At 55.2% G+C, this 23,663-nt stretch overlaps 1 protein-coding gene across 1 annotated transcript; it reads left to right on the plus strand.

Annotated features, from left to right (window-relative positions):
- Positions 1-8,038: 8,038 nt before the first annotated feature.
- Positions 8,039-12,115, plus strand: NEUROD2 (neuronal differentiation 2). The gene is made up of 2 exons (XM_058703958.1): positions 8,039-8,155; positions 9,302-12,115. Exon 2 carries the CDS (start codon positions 9,307-9,309, stop codon positions 10,453-10,455), a length of 1,149 nt encoding a protein of 382 aa, XP_058559941.1. The 5' UTR covers positions 8,039-8,155; positions 9,302-9,306; the 3' UTR covers positions 10,456-12,115.
- The last annotated feature ends 11,548 nt before the right edge of the window (positions 12,116-23,663 follow it).

Raw genomic sequence — 23,663 nt, forward strand, 5'->3', positions numbered from 1 at the left:
ACCTTGGCACAGCAACCTTGACCTCACTCTCTCTGTGCTTCAGCATCCTTGTCTTTAAGTGGGGCTAACGATAATCCTGCCTCCGAGGTCATGGTGAGGAGGAAAGATGATGCATGTGAAACCTTGTGCCCGGTACAGATCATGCCCACCATTGTCATTATTACATTGTTGTGGTTTACGTGTTACATTATTACAGAGCTCTGAGGCCCCAGGGACAGAAGGACCCCAAAGCAGGAATTGGGGTCCAGCTCTGTCACTCATTAGTCGTGTGACCTCAGGCAAGTTACCTTTCCTCTCTGTGCTGTGGTTTCCTTATCTGTAAAATGGAGCGTTGGTACCTCCAGACTCTTCCCTTCCCTCCCTGTGCTCACCCTACAGGGTAGTAAAGTAGGGAAGTGATGGCTAAGTCTCATTCACACTATCCTGGGCTCCAGTCTCCCAGGGGCTGAGCCAAATAGAAACCTCCTGGGTATTTCCTCAATGTACACCCCACCCCCCAGCACGGCCCCTTGGGGCTGTCCTGTGAGCACCAGCACTGTCACAGGTGTGAGTCACCTGTGTCTACTGCTGGCCTCTGGTGCCCCATCCACCCATGCTGGCTCAAGAGAGGCATCAGAGAAGTACGTGGTCCCCACAAGCCCCCCTACACCCAGAAGAGGAGGAAGCTCCAGGGGGAGGAAACCAGGAAATGCCCCGGTCACAAGGAAGTTCACAGCAGAGCCCGCCTAGAGGAAAGGGAGCCCAGGACACACGCTCTGTCCTCTTGCTTTTACTGATGCCCTTCACTGCCCCATCATGGGCTACCATCCCCATCAGTCAGGATCTAATCACCCCAAGTGTCCTTCATAATTGGCTGTCCTTCCAGCCCCTCCCGTTAGTCCTGAAGGAGGTAAGCAAGTGGGCAAGTGGCGCTAGGCCCATTTCACAGATGAAGAAGCAGAAGGTTGTGTGCCTTAACCAAGATCGAGACCCTGCCAAGACCAGTGCTCTTTTGGCCACCTTGAGCTCCCTCTTCATCCGAATGCCTTGGAGTAGCAGGGGCAGGACCTCCTGACTGCTCACCTGGAATGCTGACGGAAGGGCAGAAGGAAGAAGTAGTGATGAGGGGCACCTGGGTGGTTCAGTCAAGCGTCCGACTCTTGATTTGGGCTCAGGTCATGATCTCGCAGTTTGTGGGTTCAAGCCCCCCATTAGGCTCTGCGCTGACAGTACAGAGCCTGTTTTGGATTCTCTCTCTCTCCCTTTCTCGCTGCCCCTCCCTGCTCTCACTCTCTCAAAATAAATAAATAGACTTCAAAAAAAAAAAAAAAAAAAAAAGAGATGTGACGAACAGAGCTCCAGGAACAAAGATTTTTAAAAGCTAAAGCCGGGGTGCCCGGGTGGCTCAATCGGTTAAGCGTCTGACTTCCGCTCAGGTCATGATCTCACCGTCCGTGAGTTCAGGGCCCCGTGTCCGGCACTGTGCTGACAGCTCAGAGCCCGGAGCCTGTTTCGGGTTCTGTGTCTCCCTCTCCCTCTCTGCCCCTTCACCACTCACACTCTGTCTCTGAAAAATGAATAAACCTTTAAAATTAAAGCTAAAGCCGATTAGGGGCTTGAGGCAGAATCAGCCATATCTGGCCAGGGACTGAGGCAGCATTTTCACACCTGTTAGCCTGTTTGACACTTACAACAGTCCTAGAAGGCTGGTTTTATTGTAATTATCAAGCCCATTTTACAGAGAGGAAGGCTGACATGCCACGTCAATTCCAGGATTGGTGGCGAGGCTGAGGGCAAAGGAGGGAGGGTTTCAAGGAGAGGCTTCCTGTGTGTGGGTGTTCTGCCTCAGCTGCAGCCTTCAATTTCTGGGCTAGAACTGACACCTGCTCCAACAGTGGCAGACAGGCCTTTGGTGCCACAACCATTTCTTGAGGCGATTCTCTGTGCCAGGCACTGGGCCCAATTCCTGTCTTTGAGGAACGTGCTGTCAGATGAGAGAGACCCATGAGGCAAAGGTCAATACCTATGCCTATGTAGAAGTGTGCAGAAAGTATTAGAGGAGACTGGGTAGGAGCATCTAACCCAGAGGGACTTCCCGGAGGAGGTGATGCTTAGGCTTAAAAGGCTAGGAAAAAGGGAGAGGGAGCTCCAGACATAACAGACAACTGGGACAAAGGCTCACAGGCACAAGGCTTGTGAAAGTACAAGCAGCTTAGAGCTGCTGAGGGTCTGGGTTCAAGGCAGGGACAAGTGCTGGGGCAGCCAGGTCGGGGGTGTCCCTACGGAGTGTGGCCTGCTCCTAGGAGTGATGAGGAGCCACTGGAGATGCCTGAAATCCGACTTTTTAGATAGGATGGGCAGAATGGGTAGCCTTGATCCTGTGCAGGAAGCTCAAAGGGCAGTAAGGGCTTCACAGGGGAGGAGGGCCTGGACAGGGCCCATGAGACAGAAGGGGTATGAGATATTGAGGGGGTGGCTTTGGGCAGCAGCAGCAGCAAAGAAAAGGCAGTCAGAGTGGGACTCAGCCTCGTCCTTGGACTTCAGTTCTCGCCCCCTCAGGGAATTACAGTTGCCTCCTGCAGGGTCAGAGTAGAAAGGAGAGGGGCTCTGAGGCTTCAAGAGGTGGGAGGCTGGAGCAAGGGATCTACAGCTGGGCAGGGACCACTCTAGTGAGGGAGGCACCTTGGGGCCTCTGTGACCTCAGAACCAGAGCTTGGTGCCCAGTATGAGGGTCAAGCTCCTCCAGTCTCAGCCTCCATGACCCACGCCCTCTGAGGGCCACTTTGGGGGAGGGGGGGATATCTGTGATCCCCTATTTCAAGTTCAGCTCCCCAGAATGAAATTTGTGCAAAAGACAGGAGGAGGGGTCTGGAGGTCCTGAGCTCCACCAGGAACCCTGGGTCTTGCTGCTTTAGGAGATTCTCTGGAGAAAGGCTCGTACCCTCAAACTCTCTTAGCCAGCCAGGCATTAATGCAGCGAGCATTTATTGAGTGCCAACTCACTACAGCCTTTGTGAAGCACTGGAGTATTGAGATATAAAACAAGTAGCCACTGTGGTCAAGTCAGGGAGACAGATGGGTAAATGGATCCTCCTAACAGAAGGTGGTAAGCACGGAAGCTGTCCTGCCTGGGGAGTTTCCAGGAAGGCTCCCAGGAGGAGGTGTCCTTCCAGGAATCGTCCTTGTGAGGAATGAGGATGACTGATGAAAGGGAGACTCAGAGACCCAGAGACCAGTGCCCATCAGGGAAGCAACTCTTAGAAAAACAGGGCTCAGGAGCCAGAAGTCAAAGGTTATGGGGCAAAAGGCCACTCTACTCTTGGAACAAGGGAACAATCCTGAGGGGGCTGGCTTTTCAGAAGGACTGGAAGGTCTCCCCCATCACCCTCTGTCCTGGGTTGGGGGCAGGGTGGAGAGGGGGAAGGGTGCAGCAGAGTTCTGCCTCAGGACTCTCAGCACCATGCCTGGCCCCATGGGTGTGTGCCCACCCATCTTTGGGTGGGGCCTAGGCCCAGAATGGGAGCCCAGGGCTCAGGCAAAGGAGAATCCTGGTAGTGAGCTAGAGGTCAGGACAGGAGGTCAGCACGGAGGAGGGGGGCTACACCTCACTGGTCCTCCCCCTCCCCCTCCCCCGTGGCACCACAAGGCACGCAGCCGCATATCACCCGTGCCAGCCCTCACCTCCCGGCAACGTCGCCGCATTCTCAGCCACGCCATCTGGCGTGCCCGCCGCTCCCCAGAACACTGCGGCGGGCGGGGGAGGGGGTAGCGGGGCAGGTGCCCACCCCAGAGCCAGGAAGAAGAGGCAGGTCCCCCTCCCCCAACGCCCTTTTGGATTTGAGGTGGGGCAGGGGGATGGGGAAGGGGGTGGCAGGTGCTCTCATGCTTCAGGAGGAAGCTTCAAGCATCCTGAACGGATAGAACAGGCGCCGTCTGGGCAGTGCCAGCCTGCCCCCTCCCCTTCCTCCTCCCCCCACAGCACAGCTAATGCCAGCAGCACCGGGCCCTCAGAGGATCTCCAAATTCCTGCCCTTCCCCTCAAATCAGAGATGAGGGTGACGAGAACAGGCTGCCCCCTCCTCACTGTGCTCCTACCCTCATTCTTCACCTGCCCGCCCACCTCAGCGGGGGGAGGCCCCAGGACGTGGCCTTAGATGGCTTCCGCCACAGAACGGACACCTGGGTTCTAATCCACCTGCTCCCCACGGCTTGGCACTTTGGTGGGAAATCGAGTCTCCTTCTCCAGCACACTTGCCCCCACCAGTCTTATTTGGGGCATGGTGGTGGTGGCGGCTGGCTAGGTGTCCTTCCGGGTGTCAGCATGGAGTGGAGTTTTTACAGATTTATATGTATGTCTGTACTTTGGTGGAGCCCGGGGTGTAATGAGAGCAGTTTTACAGAACACTCATCCTGTCCCCTGAGCAAGATTCCCCTAGACTGCTCAGGAATGACCTGTCCCCTCCCTCTGTCTCTGCCTGTCTCCCCCCCGCCCCCCCATCAGGACCTAAGCCTGCACAAAATGGCCGCCACCCCTCCGAGGCAGCCATTTTAGGTGCCCAGACTGTGGCCTCCCTTGGGATGGGGCTATGTCTCCATGGGAACCTCAGACCCTCAGCTCCCAGCTCCCTCCATGGGGGTGGGCAGCAGAAATGGGAGTCTTCCAGGCCTGGCTGAGGTACCCACTATTCCCCTTTTCCTCTCAGAGACCCAGAGGGGACTAGGCCCCTCACCAACTCCCTTCCCCCAATGCCAGGGGGAGGAACAGATGGCATCTCTGGGTGTCCTTCTCCTTCCGTCTCCTTCCTTCCATTTCTGGCTCTTTCTGTCTCTCCGTCACTGCATCTCCGCATCTCTGGGTGAACAGAGAGGAGCATGTATGTCTCTGTATGTTCGTGCTTGTTCGTGTGGATGTGGACACGTGTGTGTTGTACCTCTTCCAAGCCTATGTCTGAGGCCGGCCCATCCCACACCTCCCTCTGTTCCAATTTTCCCCTGTTTTTTATTGTATCTTCTAAAAAAAAAGTTGAAACGTGTCGAGTGAGAAAAACTTGTTCCATTTTTCTGAAGGAAGAAAAGACAGGGGCAGGAAACAGACCAAGAGGGATGAAGTTCCCCGTGCCCTCAGGTATACCCACCCCCACCCCCAGGTCTCCTCCTGCTGGGGGTTAAGAGGGGCTTCTCAGACCTAGAGAGCCAAGGTCATTCTTAACAGGAGGCTGGGAGGGATGGAAAGACTTCCCAAGGGCTCCTTTATCCTGAGCAAGGTATTGCTTCCTGCCTGAAGTAGAAAGCAAAGCTGGTAGGGGTCTGTGAGACCCTAGGTGGCTCAACCCAATCCCTCAGTGTCCAAAGGAGAAGGCAGAGGGTGTCTTTCTCCCCCAAGGAGGTACTCATTCTCTTACTCATCCATTCATTCACCCATTAATTCACCAAAAACTCAATTCCTATATAGACAAAGCATTCTGAATGTGTATGGGGGTATGTGCAAGAAATTAATATTGTAAAGCACGTTACAGTTTACAAAGTGCCTTAATAAAAATGAGATATGGCATTTGTTGAATGCTTACTATATTGCTGGCCCTGTGTATTACCCCATTTAGTACTAACAGCAACTCCAGGAGGTATGGCATAATTATCCCCATTTTACAGATGCGGACATCAAGACTGAGAGACCTTATGCAACTTGCTCAAGGCATTCAGCATTCTTTGAAGCTAGTAAGTGGGGTTGGGCAGAAATCAGAGTCCAAAGCACATGAATGTAACTCAAATATCACATGGCCAAGGCCTTGAGGAGAAGGGGCCCCTATCGGGATCGAAGACCCCACCCTCAGTAAAGAGACAATAAAGCCTTTGAGGCTGTACTCAAATTTGGACAGGGGCTGGCTGGCATTCCTGAGTCTCTACCCCACCTCATAGGCCTCTGTCTCTCTGGCTATGCCCAGAGTGCCCTAGACGATCTGCCATAGGTGAGATTTTACCTTCCCAGACCTAGGATCCCTGCAAGAATGGTGGAAGACTTAGCATCAACTTCTCATCCTTGGAGACCCCTGAGGCAGACTGTAGGGTTGTGGAAGGAGTACTTGGCTGGGAGTCAAGCCCCTGGATCCTAGGTCAGGTTCTGCTCTCCCTTCGTGTGTTCCTGGACAAGACAGTCCCTCTCTACAGACTTTGGCAAAAGGAGGAGTTGGGGCTATTCATTCTGAGGCTCCTTTTAGCTCCTGGCCAACTATCTCTGAGAGCCTCAGACACCGGCCTCCCCCTTCTCCAAGGCCTCCTTAGCTACTGTATGCACCTCTGTCTAAAACCTGATTCATTCTACCAAGCATCCAATCAGTGTCTTACCAGCCCAAGGTCCTCTCTGGAGGCTTCCCCAGGGAGAAAACTGTATGTGCCCAGATGGAGAGTGAAGCCCCTGTCTTGCTCAGCATTGCACCCACCACAGTGCTTGGAACATGCTTGACATCCAAGTGTGTGTGCTTAATGTATAATTGAAGTTGTCTGTGCATACGTAAGCTGGAGGATGGGAAGGGACAGGAAATGTGGGTCTGAAACACACAAATGCTGAATCAGGGTGTGAGCAAGAGTCTCTCTCACCTGGTTGTGATTACCTGCTCACACACATGTATCTGTCTGAGTCAGGGTGTGTTTCTACTTTCTGCACCACAGGGTGAGGAACAGAGGTGTGTGCGTCTGTGTGTATGTGTGTGTGTGCGCGCGCGTGTGTGTCTGTGTGTGTCTAAAGCTACCTCCCTCAACTCATGCCATTTGCATCTGTATCTGGCCCAGTGAGAGAGTTAAAAGGTGAGCTGTAAGAGAAAATAGCCATTTCCTTCTTTATCAAGACACCTGTCCGACTCACCTCCCCTTTGTCCCTCTCAAGACTGTTGGAGTTGACTTCAGTATTTTTTTGTAGGGGGAGGAGAATGCTGAGTCTTCTCTAGGAACTTCAGGCATTTTCCAGCCCAGCCCCCTCCTCCTCCCTTAAATAAGTAAGTCAGAAGGCCAGGAGAGAAAGCCACTGGTGGGATGGTTGCTTGTCTAGCAGGGGGAGGACATGAGGGAGGGGATGAGCCAGAGATTTCTGGTTTAGGAATCCAGACTGAGACCCTCTCCCTCATTCCTGATGGTGGGTACACAGGCTTATCCTAGAGGCTCTTCTCCACCCCCACCCCAACATACATATGCCCCCAAACACCCAAGGAAATCTCTCCCATAGGCTGACTCCACAGATATACACACATGTCCCCACAGACACACACACGCCCATGCAGAGGCACAGACATCCAGGCAAGTCTTTCCTTTTCTCTGTCTTTCCCTTGGTTTGAATTTCGTTCAGCCACATATGTTGTGTGTGCGTGAGGGTGGGTGGGGGAGGGGCAAACAGGGATGAGGGATGGCATGGTGCCAACATCTACCTATGGGGTTGGGCTAGGGACGCCCCCCATGCCCACCCTGGGAGGGGGCCTCAGCTGTCCCTTTGTGACTGAGGGGATCCTCCCAGGGAGTGGGGGCAAGCATAGAGGTCCCTTCTCCAGACCTGAGGTTTGGTCCCTGACCCACCTTTGGGGGCCTGCAAGGGAGGAAATGGACAGAGCAGGACCCTGGAGAGAGCATAGATAGAATTGGGGGCCACCACGAACCCCCAGTTGCCAGCCTTGTCACCCCATTGTTCCCATGTGGGGGGCTCTATATCCAAGGGGGGCAACTCCTCCCACCTCCCTCTCAATCCCTGCTTTCCCTGCGTTGGGCGGGGAGGGGAGGGCGGCAGAGATATTTATTTATTTCCTTTATTTATTTAATTTTTTTTTTTTTTTTTTTTTTTTTTTTTGGAGTAGAGAGTGACAGATGGCGGCGGGTCCCGGGGGAGCCGGCTCTCCCCCAATGCAGACGCATGCCAATCACCGTCTCTCATGTGATAGCTGCTGCCCGTGACGTGCCAAGCCCATATGGCCTGGCATAGAGGCTGGTACCCCGCCTGGTAGAGATGCCACACTCGCTCCGCGGTTCGCATGGCGCTCTGAAGACGCCGGCGCCCGCCGCCTTGAGGAGCCGCTGCCCCCGCTCCCTGAAGATGGGGGAACAATGAAATAAGCGAGAAGATTCCTCTTCTCCCCCCTCTCTCTCTTGCCCCCCTCCCCCCCCCTCCCCTCCCCTCTCCCCTTGACTCCTCTCCGAGGTAAGTTGTCCGAAAGGGAGCTAGATCTGACCCGCCGGCTGCGGGGGGGTGGGGAGGGCGGCTGCTTCGGCCGACAAGAGGGTTCGCAAATCCCCCCTTCCTGGGACGATGCCCCCTCATAGGGTGGGCATCGGAGGCGCCCAGGGTTCCCTCTCCCCTAGGGGCTGCAGCTCAAGGGGCTACGGAGGGAGGCGTCTCTGCTTGCGATGGGCTTGGGGAGAAAAGCAAGATCATGGTGGGGGGGGAGTAAAGAAGCTGAGATGGGGACCCCCCCCCCGCATGGTTGTCCCGGAGGAACCTGCGACCTTTCTTCACCATCCAAAAAAAAAAAAAAAAAGAAGGAAAAGAAAAGAAAAAGAAAACAAATTCGATCCCCCCCCCCCCCACCATCAGTACCGAAATACAACGAGATCTGGAGAGTCGTGAAGGAGGGAGGCAGTTTGAAGGGGGTAAAGGGGTCCTTGACCGCAGGGGAGACGGACGAGGCTCGCTTCTCTCCGTCTTCTCCCCACGCCCGGGTTCCTCGGTCCTCGCCTCCCGGAGCCGGCTCCGGGAGCCGGGGACGCAACGGCTAGAGACGATCCTCCCGCCTCTGGAATTGGGGCTGCGGGGGTGGGGGCCGGGCCGAGGGCGGCGCGCGGCCAAGTTGCAAATTGGATTAGGGAGTGTGGGGGTGAGAGCCGCGGGAGGGGTGGGGGAGCCCGGTCGAGGGGCCCGGGCCGCCAGAGCCGCCGTGCGGGGCAGCTGTCCCCACCCGCGGCCGCCCAGCCTTCCTCCACCGCCAGGAGAGAACCGGCGTTCAGGGCGAGCGCGCCGCCTCCCCGGGCGAAGATGTCTGTTTCCTAACGCCCCGACTCGGTCCCTGCCCTGACCCGGAGAAGCCCCGAGTGCGGGCAGCGGCCCCTCATTCAGGCAAGGGGCGGAGCCGGGGCCCAGCGCTGGGGAGAGGGCCTGGGCCGAGATCCCGGGCCGGTAGCCGGGGCAGGGCTGGGCCGGCTCTGGGCGGGGCAGGAGGAGGAGGTGGGCATCCAGGGCACCCTGGGCACCGGGACTTGGGGGTGGAGGCGAGTTGGGGGGGGGCGGCGTGACCCCATTGTGCCCCTCACTCAGTGCTGTTTCCCCTTCCCGCCCGCGGGGCGCCCTCAGGCACCATGCTGACCCGCCTGTTCAGCGAGCCCGGTCTCCTCTCGGACGTGCCCAAGTTCGCCAGCTGGGGCGACGGCGACGACGACGAACCGAGGAGCGACAAGGGCGACGCGCCGCCGCCGCCGCCGCCTCCGCCAGGGCCCGGGGCTCCGGGGCCAGCCCGGGCCGCTAAGCCAGTCCCTCTCCGTGCAGACGAGGTGCCGGAGGCCGCGCTGGCCGAGGTCAAGGAGGAAGGCGAGCTGGGGGGCGAGGAGGAGGAGGAAGAGGAGGAGGAGGAAGGGCTGGACGAGGCAGAGGGCGAGCGGCCCAAGAAACGCGGGCCCAAGAAGCGCAAGATGACCAAGGCGCGCCTGGAGCGCTCCAAGCTGCGGCGGCAGAAGGCGAACGCGCGGGAGCGCAACCGCATGCACGACCTGAACGCGGCGCTGGACAACCTGCGGAAGGTGGTGCCCTGCTACTCCAAGACCCAGAAGCTGTCCAAGATCGAGACGCTGCGCCTAGCCAAGAACTACATCTGGGCGCTCTCGGAGATCCTGCGCTCCGGCAAGCGGCCCGACCTGGTGTCCTACGTGCAGACGCTGTGCAAGGGTCTATCGCAGCCCACCACCAACCTGGTGGCCGGCTGCCTGCAGCTCAACTCGCGCAACTTCCTCACGGAGCAGGGCGCCGACGGCACGGGCCGCTTCCACGGCTCTGGTGGCCCATTTGCCATGCACCCCTACCCGTACCCGTGCTCGCGCCTGGCGGGCGCACAGTGCCAGGCGGCGGGCGGCCTGGGCGGCGGCGCGGCGCACGCCCTGCGGACCCACGGCTACTGCGCCGCCTACGAGACGCTGTATGCCGCGGCGGGCGGCGGCGGCGCGAGCCCGGACTATAACAGCTCCGAGTACGAGGGCCCGCTCAGCCCCCCGCTCTGTCTCAATGGCAACTTCTCACTCAAGCAGGACTCGTCGCCCGACCACGAGAAAAGCTACCATTATTCTATGCACTACTCGGCGCTGCCCGGCTCGCGGCCCACGGGCCACGGGCTGGTCTTTGGCTCGTCGGCTGTGCGCGGGGGCGTCCACTCGGAGAATCTCTTGTCTTACGATATGCACCTTCACCACGACCGGGGCCCCATGTACGAGGAGCTCAATGCGTTTTTCCATAACTGAGACCTCGCGCCTGCCCCTTTCTTTTTCTTTTGCCTTTGCCCACACCCCTGTCCCCAGCCCCCCGAGCGCAAGGGGACCCCCACCTATCCTGGCGCCGGGCGCGGGGAGCGGGCCGCCGGTACTGACCCTCTCCCGGGCAGTGCAGTCCTCTTACCAGTGGGTGGCCCGTCCCAGGAGCCTCGATTACCCCAGGGGACTCGCCTTCTCTCTCCCCAAGGGGTTTCCTCCTCTTTCCCAGGGGTAGTTCTCCAGGGACCCCTCTTAGGGCACTCCCTGGAGACCACCCCCCATTCCCAATCTCTACACTTAGGTTTCCCCCTCCCCTTCCCCTCTGCAGGCCCAAAGGCATTGGCAAGGGGGCAGCTGAGCTGTGGGATACTGTTTTCCCTCTATTGTTGTTGTTGTTATTATTATTATTATCATTATCATTATTATTATAACAGACACCGAGCTGCCGTGGCAGAAAGGAGCCGGGCGCCCCCTCTTTCTTGAAGAGGGCATAAGTCAGGGCGCTCCAGCCTGGACCTGGAACACCCTCTCCCCGACCCCTAGTCTCAGCGTTTCGTGATTTTAATTTTGGCGGGAGGAAGTGTGGATTGAGAGGAAAGAGAGAGGCCAAGACAATTTGTAACTAGAATCCGTTTTTCCCCGTTTCCTTTTTTAAAAACAAACAAACAAACATACAAAAAAAAAAAAAAAAAAGCTAAGAGGCGACGGAGGCCGAACGCAGAGTCCGGATCGGAGAGAAAACGCAGTAAGAACTTTTAGAAGCAATAAAAGGCAAAAAATACTACTACCAATAATAAAAAGACACAAATATCTATGCAAGGAGGTTCTGACTGAGCCTAGCGGCCCGGCCCGGCCCCGGGATGCCCCTCCCGGCCCGCGGGCCGCGCCGCCCAAGCGCGGATCTGTGCACTTTGGTGAAGTGGGGGCCGGCGCCGCCCCCTCCCCTCCCCAGGTTCTTACAATCAGTGACTCGGAGATTTGGGGCCCCAGTGCCACTGCCCTCCCCCGCCCCGTCCCCATTGTGCGTCATGCTGTTTTTTAAAAATCTGTTTCCAAATTTGTATGGAATGGCAAACTGTTGGGGGGGTCGGTTTGGGGAGGGAGGGTTTGCATGAGAGACACACACACGCACACCACACCGCACGCACACGCAGGCCCGGCGCCGGCGTCCGGGGGCAGAGGGGAGGAGACCTCGCCGACCCCCCGCTCCCCACAGGCAAGCCTCATCCCGGGTTGAGGGTGGAGACCAAGACCTGGGGACAGCCCCGCCCCTGCCCGACTGTGCCTCGGTGGGCGCAAGGCGCCGGCCATTTCCGATGACTGGAGAGGAGGTTTTTGTCTGAAGCTTCCTCTTGGTTCTGGCTAGCAGGTGGGCAGGGAGAGGGCTGAGGATTCCTTCTGGAAGTTTCTCAGAAAAGGGGGCAAAAGGAGAACTTCTCCCTACCGGAGGCAGGAGATCAGGCATCCAAACACACGATGCAAAAATGCAAACCCACAAGCGACACACCCACACACTCACCCACACACTCACACGCAATTTTACCTTCCTCTTGTAGCGAAGATGAAACTCCCGTCGGACACCCGAAGTGCATTGCGTGTTTCTGTTCAGTTTAATGACGATTAATAAATATTTATGTAAATGAGATGCAAAGCCGGACCCGGTTTCTCACAGTGGCCTCATTTCATTTGGGGGATTGAGTTGGGGCTCTGGGGGATGGAGACAGAGTCAAGTGACTGTGCAGAGGCCAGGTACAGGGACCCTGGACATTCCTGGGAGGGATTTCCACCCTACAGCCTTCCTCACACCCATCCACTGGGCACCAAAACAGCTACAGTCATTGCCCTTCCCGGACCTTACACAGACTTACACACTCTCCTAGCACAAAGCATTGTACTAATCTCCTTACACTCCTTCAGTTCCCAAACATGCACCTCCTTTGAGAACAAAATATCTTTTCTTCACTGAAAAATGACCCAGTTGGGAACAGCCAGTCATTTTACAACCCTCTGCCCACTGTTGCAAAAAACAAGTGCAGGGAGATAGAGAGACAACCATTTGAGCCAGACAGGGATGTTTTTAAATAAAAAAATTATAAGGTCATGAGGATGAAATATTAATGTAAGAAGTCTTTTTAGTCTTAAATTTGTGTTTCAGTAGACTCAGAGGAATCAGCCATTTTTAGCCTCAAGAATATTGAAATTTATAATGGTGTTGATGAGGTTGCAGGGACATCCCAAGGCTGTATGAAGGGTCTGAACCTAGGTGCCCACCTGGAACAGTGGAGCTTGACATCACCATGAGTTTCCCCTGACAGGACAGCAGGAACCCTTCTGGTCCACATCTGGACAACTTCCTTCCTGCCTGGTGCAGCTCCAGACAGAGGAAAGCCCTCAACCTAGGGAGGTGGAAAAAGGGCACCACAGAGGAGTTGGTGCTGCCTAAGCTGCTTCCTCATCTCAGAGAAGACAGCCTCACAGTTCTCTTTCTCTGAGCCTCAGGAGCACAGGTATCTCTGAACTGACTTCCCTGAAAGGACCCTCCCTTAGACATCGGTGCCCACTGAACCCCTGGAATATTTGAAGGGGAGGGGTCTAAGTCCCAAAGACTAACATCCCAAAGCCCGAACACGGTTAGGAGTATGGAGACTGTTTCCAATGCTGCTTCCTTAAATAATTAACAACAACAACAACAACAACAACAACAACAACAACAACACTGTTGCTTGTTTTAGAACTGAAATGGGCGGTGTACTGTTGGGGCTGGATGCTAAGGCTTTTAAAGATTTGATCCAAGGCCCCCCAAAAAGGAGAGCGCCATAACAAAATTGTGAAAGGAAAAGCTGGTTGAAGGAAGCTTTAAATGTAAAAGCGTAGATCGGATTATACTGTCTGACCTTCAGCTTGGTGCCTCCCTTAAGTGACCACTTCCAAACACTCTCACCAGTGGAGACAATGCCCTCTCTCTACCAGAGGACTGCTGCGGGTAGACAGAGGCCAGGAGGCTGGGAGCTGTTTGCGCCCCGGTGCTGACTCTCGTCCAGTCTCTTGCTTTCCGGCCTGCCACAGACGGAGGCCGCTTGTGACAGCCCCAGGGAGCGTGGCACCACGAGAGGCCCTTCCTGATACCCGGCTGGAATTCTGGGCGGAATTCTCCTGCAGTTTTTGTAGAATTTCACTGGAATCCTCTCAAAATTTCACTCTAGAATTCTTATGGGATCATATATCTAAAGTGAGGTTAAGAAGTGGACCCTTCGACCTAGCATTCACCTCTGTCAGTGGTCTAAGGGGATTTAATAAACCTCTGAGTCACCCCTATTTTTGGGAGAAAGGATTTGATCCACCTTCTCCCCCCCCCCCCCCCCACTTCTTCCATGATGTATGAAGCTAGGCGCGACTCCCAGACTCAAATCTGGAGTCTGGTCTGCTCATGGCATGGGACAGGCCTGGCAGGGACAACTAGAGAGAAAAAGAACTCGGCACCCATCCTGAGGCCTGAGTCTTATCCTGCCCTGGAAACAAGGTTAATTGGGCTTCTCTCCCACTCAGCCTGTTTCCCAGAAGCTGTTCTGAAGTCCCGGGCTGGGTGGCATCCAGGTGGCTTGGGGCCGGAAGCAAAAGACCCCTCCACGTGGCTTCCCTGGCCAGACCAGACTCCTACACTTTACTCTTCCGGCTACTCCACGCGGCACGATTAGGTTTTGAAAGGTGGATTCCAGTTCCTTTCAAAAGATGTTGATGACTATCGAGACTCAGCACCTGTGGTCACCTCAAGGCAGGCGGAGGTGCTCCGGCCCCTTTTGGGGCTGGGATCCCCAATGCCTCTGCCTCTGCCTCCAGTGAATTCCAGCGACTACGTGAGCTACCCCTTCCCCAATTCCTGACCCTTCCCCCATACTGGCTGCACTCTAGCTGTGCTCTATCCTCCCATCACCCCCCTTCCCAATACTCAACTTCCCTGGTGAGATGGCCAGATGAGCAGGAGAAGAAGATGCGGGAGGACACGCAACCCCAAACTCCCCCTCGCAGGTCATTTTCTCTAGCTGGCTCTCCCGCTTGCACGCGCACACACACCGAGAAGCTCCAGGAACAGAAGGAGGTGTGTAGGGTGGGGGAGAGGGAGAAAGCTAAAAGGGGCCAGAGCAGTGGTAGGGAGGGGGCAAGGGGAGAAGTCCTAGAGAGGACGCCCTCCCTGTCCTAGCTTGAGCAGCGGGATCTCCAAGCACGCACTAGCAGAGGCTCAGCTCAACCCCTGGGCTGTGGAAACCTGAAAGCTGCAGCCGGGATCAATCAGGAGGGCATCTTCCCCTTGATTTTCCCACCCCCATCTGAAGTCAAGCATTTGGAAATGGCAGGGAAACAGAGATGTTTCTGAGTCCAGGCCATTTGTCCATCAAGGGGAAAGGGAGAAAAAAGCCTTGTGCTCTTCTCCTCTCTGTTTAACCAGCCACAATCGACCGGGAGTCCCTGATGCCCAGTGAACCCCCAGCTCTGATATCATCACCTCGTAGGACAACACAATAAACCACTGAGTACAGTCCAGGGAAACTAAACCCCAAGGGAGTCAGCAACAGGGAAGCCCTGGCACTCCCTGAACTCCATCGGGCTGTGTTTGCTTCCCTCTCTTTCTGTTTTATGGGAAAGTTCACAAGCCTGACGATGCAAGAATTGCCCATAGAGGTCAGAGATTTCATTCTCTCTTGGATGACCTTGGCTTTCTTCTCTTCCCCAGAATCTTAAACCTGAAGTTGTCTGCTCCTTGGAGGAGAAATCTGGATTTGAGGGGACATTGAGACCGAGGGATAATTCTAGATTCCACAGTTTAGTTTTCAAGGAAGGTGGGAAGAAAGGGACAGTGTGGGCCAGGCCTGACCAGGCTTGGCCTCCGCCTCCACTCCCAGGCTCCTCATGTCACAACAGGGGTTAGATCAGGACTCCACACTTGACCTGCTCTTATGTGCTCAAAGGAGAAAGTTTCTTCTTGCGAGATGTGGAAGGGGGCAGGTGGGCCTCAGCAGTCACAACAGGCTTCCCAGCTCACAGCCTGAAGATGTCGTTACTTTTCTTTCTCTAAGGCTGGGGCATGAAGGCACCGACCACAGACCCAGAGGGGAAGTAAGTAAGGACCTGGACTTTGAGAAATCTGAAAAGCCTGTTCCTCTCCTAAATCCTGAATTAGCCTCTTGCCTTTCTGTCCTGCATCTTTAAAAATTCTGGACAGTTTTCCTTGATGCGAAGTGGTAAGAAAGGGCACAGCCACCTCAGAAGGACTGGTCTGCTCTCTGAAACTTTCTCTATCCTAAAGCCCTGGGATGGGAGCAGCCTGCCCGGGGAGAGCCAGCAAGAGAGGACTGAGAGGAAGGCTGGGCTCACGGGCAGAAAGGCAACCAGTTTCTCAGGGGGAGATGCCAGGGACTGGCAGGGACTGGGAGGTGGGGCGGGGGCGGGGGGGAACGGGGGTTAGCCCCCTGGTGTGAGGAGAAGCTTGGCGCTCAGAGAGGAAAAGACAAGGGAACCCCTAGACACTGGCTGTGCCAAGAAAGCTGGGGTACCGCCTTGGGTGGAGATGCTGCCCACATGTGCACCAGGGTGTGGCTCTAACACGCCTTCCTGTTAGAGTGCAGGAGGGCAGTGCCGACTCCCCAGACACACTGGGGCTGCAGGGCTCCATACCCTGAGTGTGTGCCTGGTGTTCGGTTATTCAAACCTTTTTCTTAGCTTCTCTCCACCTCCGTATTCCTCTCATTCCTCTTTTTGGAATTAATTGAATTAGGAACGGGTCTTTCCGGGGCGCTTCCGCCTCCCGCCCGAGGCTGCGCTGGCCAGGAGGCCGAGGCTGCCAGGTCATGTCCCGCCGGGGCGAAGGAGCCCCCAAGCCCCTTTGGGGACCCGCGTGCCAGTTCCTACCCTCAGCCAAGTCTTCGCCAAGGGCACAGCTGGGCGGGGTCTGGGCAGTCCGCCCGGCTTGGGACATCTGTTCTCGCCAGAGTCGCATTAAAGGCAAGAGGTGGGGGTGGGGGTGGGGGGCTCAGAACCAACCTCTCAATCCCAAGCCGATGCCTGGTTTCTCGACCGCAGGCGGAGGCAGTGGGGGACACCTGACTCGCAGAGTTTTCTCTTTTCCCTAGGGAAAAGCGAGAGAATTGGTATGGGGGAAGTGGGGCTTTCCTTCTTGCCTTCGTCTCTCCTGCTCGCCGAACAGATGCCACATCGGGCCTCACTCCTGGAGGGCAAAAGGGTACTCCTGCCCTGCGGGAACTGCGCGGGAGCCTCGGGAGGCGCGGGCGCCCGGGATACCTCGGAGGCTTCGGGCCGGCCGGAAACGGTACGGATCCCGCTTGCAGCGAACTCCCAACTCGCGCTCGGCTGGGCTCCGAGGCCGAGGCGGGGGCGCCGCGCACGGGAAGGGTTAAACACAACTCAGTTAAAACTTCGAAAACATTTGGATTTATATTGGGGGAGGGCGGTGCCTTGAAAAAACAAACAAACAAACAAACCTGAGAAGGACCACAGAGCCCTTAAGCGAAACCAAACCAAAACCCTTAACTACTGATCATTTTGTAGAAAAAGAAAAATCCTTCAGACACTTCTCCCTTGGTGCCACCACGGAAAAGCTCCCGCCTGGCCAAGCCCAGCGCCTGGACACCCCTTCACCACCCCAGTGCCCTGGCGCTGAGCCCAGGTCGCCCCCTGCCCACCCTTCGCTCCCGTGTTGGTGCCAGTCTGTGCCACTCAGCCGGTGCCCGGTGCCCGGTGCCAGGCGCGGGGGGAAGGCGGGGAGGAGCCGAGGCTCCAGCTTAAATTCCATGGCATCTGTTCATTATTATACAGTGAGGATTTTTATATGGACAGCTAAATTAAAGACAGATTTTTGCCAGAATTGCAGATCCCATAAAAATGATGACACAGGATGGGGGCTTTTTTCTTAAAAAAGAAGAAGAAGAAGAAGAAGAAGAAGAAGAAGAAGAAGAAGAAGAAGAAGAAGAAAGAAAGAAAGAAAGAAAGAAAGAAAGAAAGAAAGAAAGAAAGAAAGAAAGAAAGAAAGAAAGATTAAAAAAAAAACCACAACCCAAATCCCTCTGTGCCCCTCTCCTCTGATGTCAGTGGGTTTCTCTGGCCCCTTTGCCTTCCCCTTCTTCCAGAAGTACGGGCTGCCCAGGGAGAACCAAACCCCAGCGGCTCTTCATGCCCAGCCTGCTAACAGATGCCCAGTGACCAACCAGCTCTCTCCCACAGCTGCTGGGGCGGGCAGAGGCAGAATGGCCAGGTCAGGTATGGAGGGTCAGGATGGGAACTGGAGCTGAAAGGGAGTGCCAGAAAGGGGCAGGAGTCAGGGGGCTTGACCTTTCTGCATTCCTAATTCAAAGGGCAGGCTGAGTTTTTGGCTGGTTGCCAAGACAGGGGGTGGAGTGGGGGCGGCTGGTGAGGACCAGGCATGTGGGGCCCTTCATTCCAGTACATGGGACAGCACCCACTCCCCCCTCTTCAGTGATACAATAATTGAGCACTGGGCACAATTTACCCAGGGGCGAGAGTTCTGGAATTTCTAATTTCAGAGATTCTAGAATGCTGGAACCTGCACCAGGTTGGTGCTTTCCTAGAACTTGCAGGGATTCGGGAATTCTGGGTCCTATGCAAGGAAGCAGATATCCCAGACTTCTGTGGTTCTGGGTGCAACGACTCAAATGTGAAGTTCAGGGATGATTTGCGGGGCCCTGGGGGAGCCTGGAAAAGTGTGGGCATGCAACCCTGGAGGATTGAAAAAGTGAGGGCCACACTCAGGAGTTCAGATGTGCCCCCCCAAATTTGTGGGGGGTCTTTCTTATTTTTCTTTCATTAATTGTTTTTTCAGAGAAGAAAAATAAATATCTGTGGAGTTCTGTGTCCTCCAGACAATCGCTCTGTCTGTCTGTAACTCTGTCTGTGGGGCTGTCTGCTCATCTCCCTCAGATTCGGAGCTGACAGAATTCATATCAGAAGAGCGAACGCAGGGACATCTGTGTGCGGAATGACTGTGCCTACTCGAACCTGCCAATCGCTCCTGGCACGAGCTGGGTAACAAATGCCTGTTACCTCGGAATGCTGGCGGGTGGGGGGAGGGTGGGGGAGGGTGCCTGGCACCACCCCCGGCTGCCAAACCCTGCCAAGGCCCCCTCCTGCCCTCAGCGGGTCCCGCCCCCTTCCCAGAGTTGGGGGTCCACGGAATTGGATTGTTCCTTAATTAGCAGTGATTAGAAAATTTGGGTGTCTCTCAAACCCGGGCCAACCCGAGTATCCTTGGCCTCCCTAATCTCGATCCCCACTCCCCTCCAGCCCTCCCTCTATGTTTTCCGGATTAACTCTGGGTTTCCACAGAGGGCAGGCAGGCGGCCAGTTGGGGGTGGGGTGGCTCACGGAATGCAGGGAAGGGGGTCTCTGGAGGGAAGAATTCCGCCGAAGTTGCCAGGAGGAGTTTCTGTCGCGAAGTGTGAGGCTCTGTGTGGAGGGTTTGCATAGACGCGGTTGGCGGGACGGGTTGTGAAGTGGGGCACAGATCGAGAGGGACGGAGAGACCGGAGATCGCGGAAGGAGAGACAGGGCTGAGGAGATGCGGAAAATGGGAAGGAACGAGAAAAGAAGGCAAGAGGCGGGGGCATCGCCGACCCGGTTCTCTTCGCTCCAGGAGCCTCGGGGATTCGGCCCAGCCGGTTGCCGCGACCCCACGGGCATTCCCCGCCTCTGGGCCAGGGCCTCCGGCCGCGCTCCCCGATCCATCAGCCGGTTCTGCTCTCGGAGGTGGGGGAGGGGAGGGCGCTACGCCACAGCCAGTGCCAGCTGGGGGTGGGGGTAGTTATTGCGAGGAGGGGCGGAGAGCACATCTAAAATTCCGAGACATCTGTTCACCCAGGGAGGAGACACTGGGCGCAAGAAGGCTGGGCTCCCCTACCCCACCCGCTTTGCCCGCCATTCTAGGGGCGGGACTCCCCCACTCCCCATGCCCCTACCCCCAGCCACCAACGCTGGCCTGCAGAAGAGGGTGCCAAGCACGGGATTGATCGGTTGGGGGGAGTGGAATTCAGGAGCTGCTGTGTTACTGGTGGGTCCTCAGAAGGGGAGAATCAGGGCTCAGGGGAGGGCTGAAAGGGAGGGTGTGGAGGGATGTCTGTCAGAATAGATCTCCCCAGAGCATCCACAGACAATCCCCCCTCCCACACACACATATACACATACACATAGACTTGGCCATCATACACACTCAGATATAAATCCTCCCATTCCTGGGAACACACATTAACTGTCCCCCTTCTCACTTGATCACTTACTCATTCAAGCAATCTTACTGGATGCTTGGTTTCTGCTGGCCTTGGGCTAGATATTGGGGAGATACCTTCCTATGCATCAGGAGCAGTGAGCACATTCAGATACCCAAGGGCACAAGCACACACACTGCCCTCACATTCACATAGACTCTATTCTTAATGGGAAGGGGGGAGAGGGAGTTCCAGTAACAATGCCATCCTCCTCTGTCTGTAGGCATTTCTCCAGGGGAACACAGGACAAGGTCTAGGAGCCCCAACAGGGGGTTCTGGACCCATTGCCAGCCACTCATCACCTTCTTTCGTACTCCCTGTTGGCGGGAGACCCTGCCCCCAGACTTTGCCTGAACAGGCTCCAATCTCACTTCCCACCAAGCCTTGATGACCACCTCTCTTTTTTCCATGCCCTGGCCTGGCACCTGCCCTTCCATGAGGGCTGCCCTAGCTGGGCCGACAGAGGCCAGGCCTCTCAGCTGGGAAATGTCCATGTGGTTGCTACTTAAAAACTGATTTATGAGGCCGTGGCGGCTGCGGAGGCTTGGCCTGCGGTCCTGGTAGTAATCAAGGGCATATGCCCATCTCGCCTGGCACTGCCCAGCTTGTGAGCCCAGCCCTGGCCTCTGCTCTCCTGCTGGGAAGAGAGAAGCATAAAGGGTACCAAGTCCCTTTCTCTTCAAACTCTCTCCTCCTCCACTCCCTTCCTTTTCCTCCTCCTCCTCTTTTTCCCTTTCCTCTCTCCCTCCTCCCTTCATTCCTCCTCCTTCCCTCCCTCCCTTTCTCTTCCTTCTCTCCCAAGTGGCACGGACCAGCCTGTGTGCCGGGCTGGCGCTCACAGCTGCAGCCCATCTGCTATGATTGAATGGTGACAGTGATGAGACAGGAGCTGGGGGGAATGGGAAGACATGGGGCTGCCCTGTCACCCCTCACCCCTCCTTGTGCCAGTCCCCACATGCTTCCTTGACCTCCAGAATGAGATCATCTATTTTGCCTGTGCAGGGTGGAGAAATCCCACCCCTCTAAGTGAGGGAATTTCTTTCCTCTTACCTGGATTCCTCAGAAGAAAGGAGCAGAAGGGTAGGTAAAAAGGCGGGGGGGGGGGTGTTGGGGTTGGAAGAGCAATCTGGAAGAAATAACCCACATGTTCACACCTGTACAAGCTTGAGTTGTTTGGGGGCACCAGCCCTAAATAGTGAAGTGCTGAGGTTCCAGTCTGGGCAGGGAAGCACTGATGTAGGTCCAGGATCCAGCTTTTTCAGGAATCCAGGAAAACATCCTTGACAATCCTTGGTGGGTACCCTGTTCCCTAGACCCTGTCACTTTACCATGGGGTTCTCCCTCCATGCCCCAGAAAATCTGCTGGCTCTCTCTGTCTTCAGAAGCAAATTTGAAGGGCTGGAAAGTCACCGCTCTCTATGATGCCCAAAAGAAGACTTATAGGTTAGACCTAAGGCTTTGGCAGGAAAGTCTAATTAAACACGAAGAAAAATCTCCCTACTGATTCTGGTGCAAGACCAAGATCTAACAACAATGGGAAATAACATATATGTGGAGCTTATTATGTATCTATAACTGACTTAAAAGAAGCATTTTACACAAGCTAATAATTATCTCATTCACGCCATGAGGTTGAGACTGTCATCATACCTATACTATAGACAAGGACACTGAGGCACATATGCCCAGCTTGTATCCTAAGCCTGGCTTCTCTCTTGGTAGGAAAAAAAGGAGAATAATTATGAGGTCAAAAAAACTTTAGGAACACTATCCTTTCTTTTTCACTCACTTCTCTCTTGCCTCTTTTCTCCCTCTGCCTGCTCCTCTCCCTCAGTCAACTCTCTCCAGTTGATGCCCATACATGTTGCTCCCTCTTGCTGCCACTGCTTATATGCAAATAGGTGGAAACACCCCCAAGAAGGCACTCACTGTCCCTATCTCGCACTTGAGGAAACCCACACACAGACTTAACTGCTTTTGATCCCATCTTCTGTGATAGGGCAGTTGTTGCTCACATCTGTAGTCCTGGCCCATGGGGTCTCCCAGCCCAAAGCTCTAGATGGAGGATATCATTGTGAACAGCTGCAGGACCAGCCTGGACTTCCAGTCTAATCTGGGCCCCCAGGAAGCAATTTGCTCCACCTGGCATACTTCTGCCCTTTCCCTGGACACTGGAGTATGTCTGGGTGACTCGTGCCCTCTCTCATTTCTGCCATCTGCACCTCCATCCTCTTTTCCTTTCTCCAATCTCTTTCCTCGTCCCTTTCCTCTTTCATCCTTTCATCCATCTTCACACATCCTTTCTCCCTCTTTTCCTCCTTTTTTCCTTTCTCATCTTTCCTTTATTCCCTCTTGGCTAGTTTTTATATGATAAACCCTTTGGTCTTTGAAAATGACATTGGGCATTCCTCATATTCCATAAATTTCACAACTAAGGGGCTGCTGGTAGGAGAGCATCCCTACTAGGCAATCCCACCAGAGAGAAGTTTTTATGTCAAGAGAGGGAGATAGGAACCCATAATCCAATCTGTGGATAAGCATTAAGCAGTCACTAAATCCCTACAATCCTCAGAACAAATCCAGATCAACATTGCTGTCCACTTGCCCAACACAAATTGGGATAAGAAATCAGGTGGGGAGGGGCGCCTGGGTGGCTCAGTTGGTTAAGCGGCTAACTGTTGCTTTTGGCTCAGGTGATGATTTCATGGTCATGGGATTGAGCCCCATGCTGGGCTCCTTGCTGGGCATTGAGCCTGCTTAAGATTCTCTCTCCCTCTCCCTCTACCCCCTCCCTGCTCACTCTTGCTCTCTCAAAAAAAAAAAAAAGGAAGGAAGGAAGGAAGGGAGGGAGGGAGGGAGGGAGGGAGGGAGGGAGGGAGGAAGGGAGAGAGAAAGAAAGAAAAGAAAAGAAAAGAAAAGAAAAGAAAAGAAAAGAAAAGAAAAGAGAGAGAGAGAAAGAAAGAAAACAAACAAATGAACAAATAGAGATCAGGTAGGGAGCTTTTTTCAGGGTTATGATAGAACTTTTTTAGTGTCTGTCTCCTTCCCCTACAATTTTAAGGTCTTCCAGAGCAAGAAGGCACCTGGAAAGGGACACTTGGAGGCCACAGAAACCACACATCCAGGGTCCCCCACCTGCCATGGTATTCTTACCAAAATCTTCCATAATTGGCCCTGAATGGCATCGAAGGCTTAGTCCTTAGACCCTAAGTCTGCACTTCGGCAGGGATAGGGTCTGAGGTCACCTTTCATCCTCACCTGCTTCTCCTAGTCCTGGTGTTTGGGCACCACCACCCCGCCCCCCCCCCCCCCCCCCCGCCTTGGCTCCCACGGTATCCTTTAGATTCTCTCTCTCCTTTATCTGTGAGTTTCTCCCTCTCATCTCCTCTCTCTCCTCCATTCCTCCTGTCTTCTATCGCCCATCTTGGGGCTCCTCTGATCTCTTCTTCCCTGTCTTGTCCTTCGGTAAGGAGAAAGATCTGGTTTCAGCACCACGGACAGAGACAGCGGGTGCGTTCGCCTAACTGGCTAGGCCGGTACCTAGAGTTTACTCAGGCCGAGATCTGTGCAAGTGGTGAGTGCCCACGAGTTTCTTTGGGTGTGTGTGAATGTGCGTGTGTGAGTGTGTATGCGAATGTGCTTGAGTCTGTGTGAACGCCTGTGCCTCTATGGGGCACACGCCTGTGGGCGTCTCTGGGTGCATCTGTGTGTTTGTATCTGTCTGTGCCGTGTCCCCGCCTGCTCCCCACGTCCCTGGCTGAGAAAGGGGACGGGATGGGGACGCTCCGTTCTGGAGGTGGGGGAGGCAGCGGGTGGCTTAGTATCCCAGCCGGGCCTGGGGGCGTCATCCTTGCCCAGACGCGCGCCAGGCACCATGTGGCATGTGTGCCAGCCGGCACAGGCTGAGGGCAT

This window comes from Neofelis nebulosa, chromosome 16, assembly GCF_028018385.1.
Source record: "Neofelis nebulosa isolate mNeoNeb1 chromosome 16, mNeoNeb1.pri, whole genome shotgun sequence".
Taxonomy (NCBI): domain Eukaryota; kingdom Metazoa; phylum Chordata; class Mammalia; order Carnivora; family Felidae; genus Neofelis; species Neofelis nebulosa.

Coding starts and splice junctions, on each gene's coding strand:
- NEUROD2 (XM_058703958.1), top strand. CDS start 9,307: ATGCTGACCCGCCTGTTCAGCGAGCCCGGTCTCCTCTCGGACGTGCCC.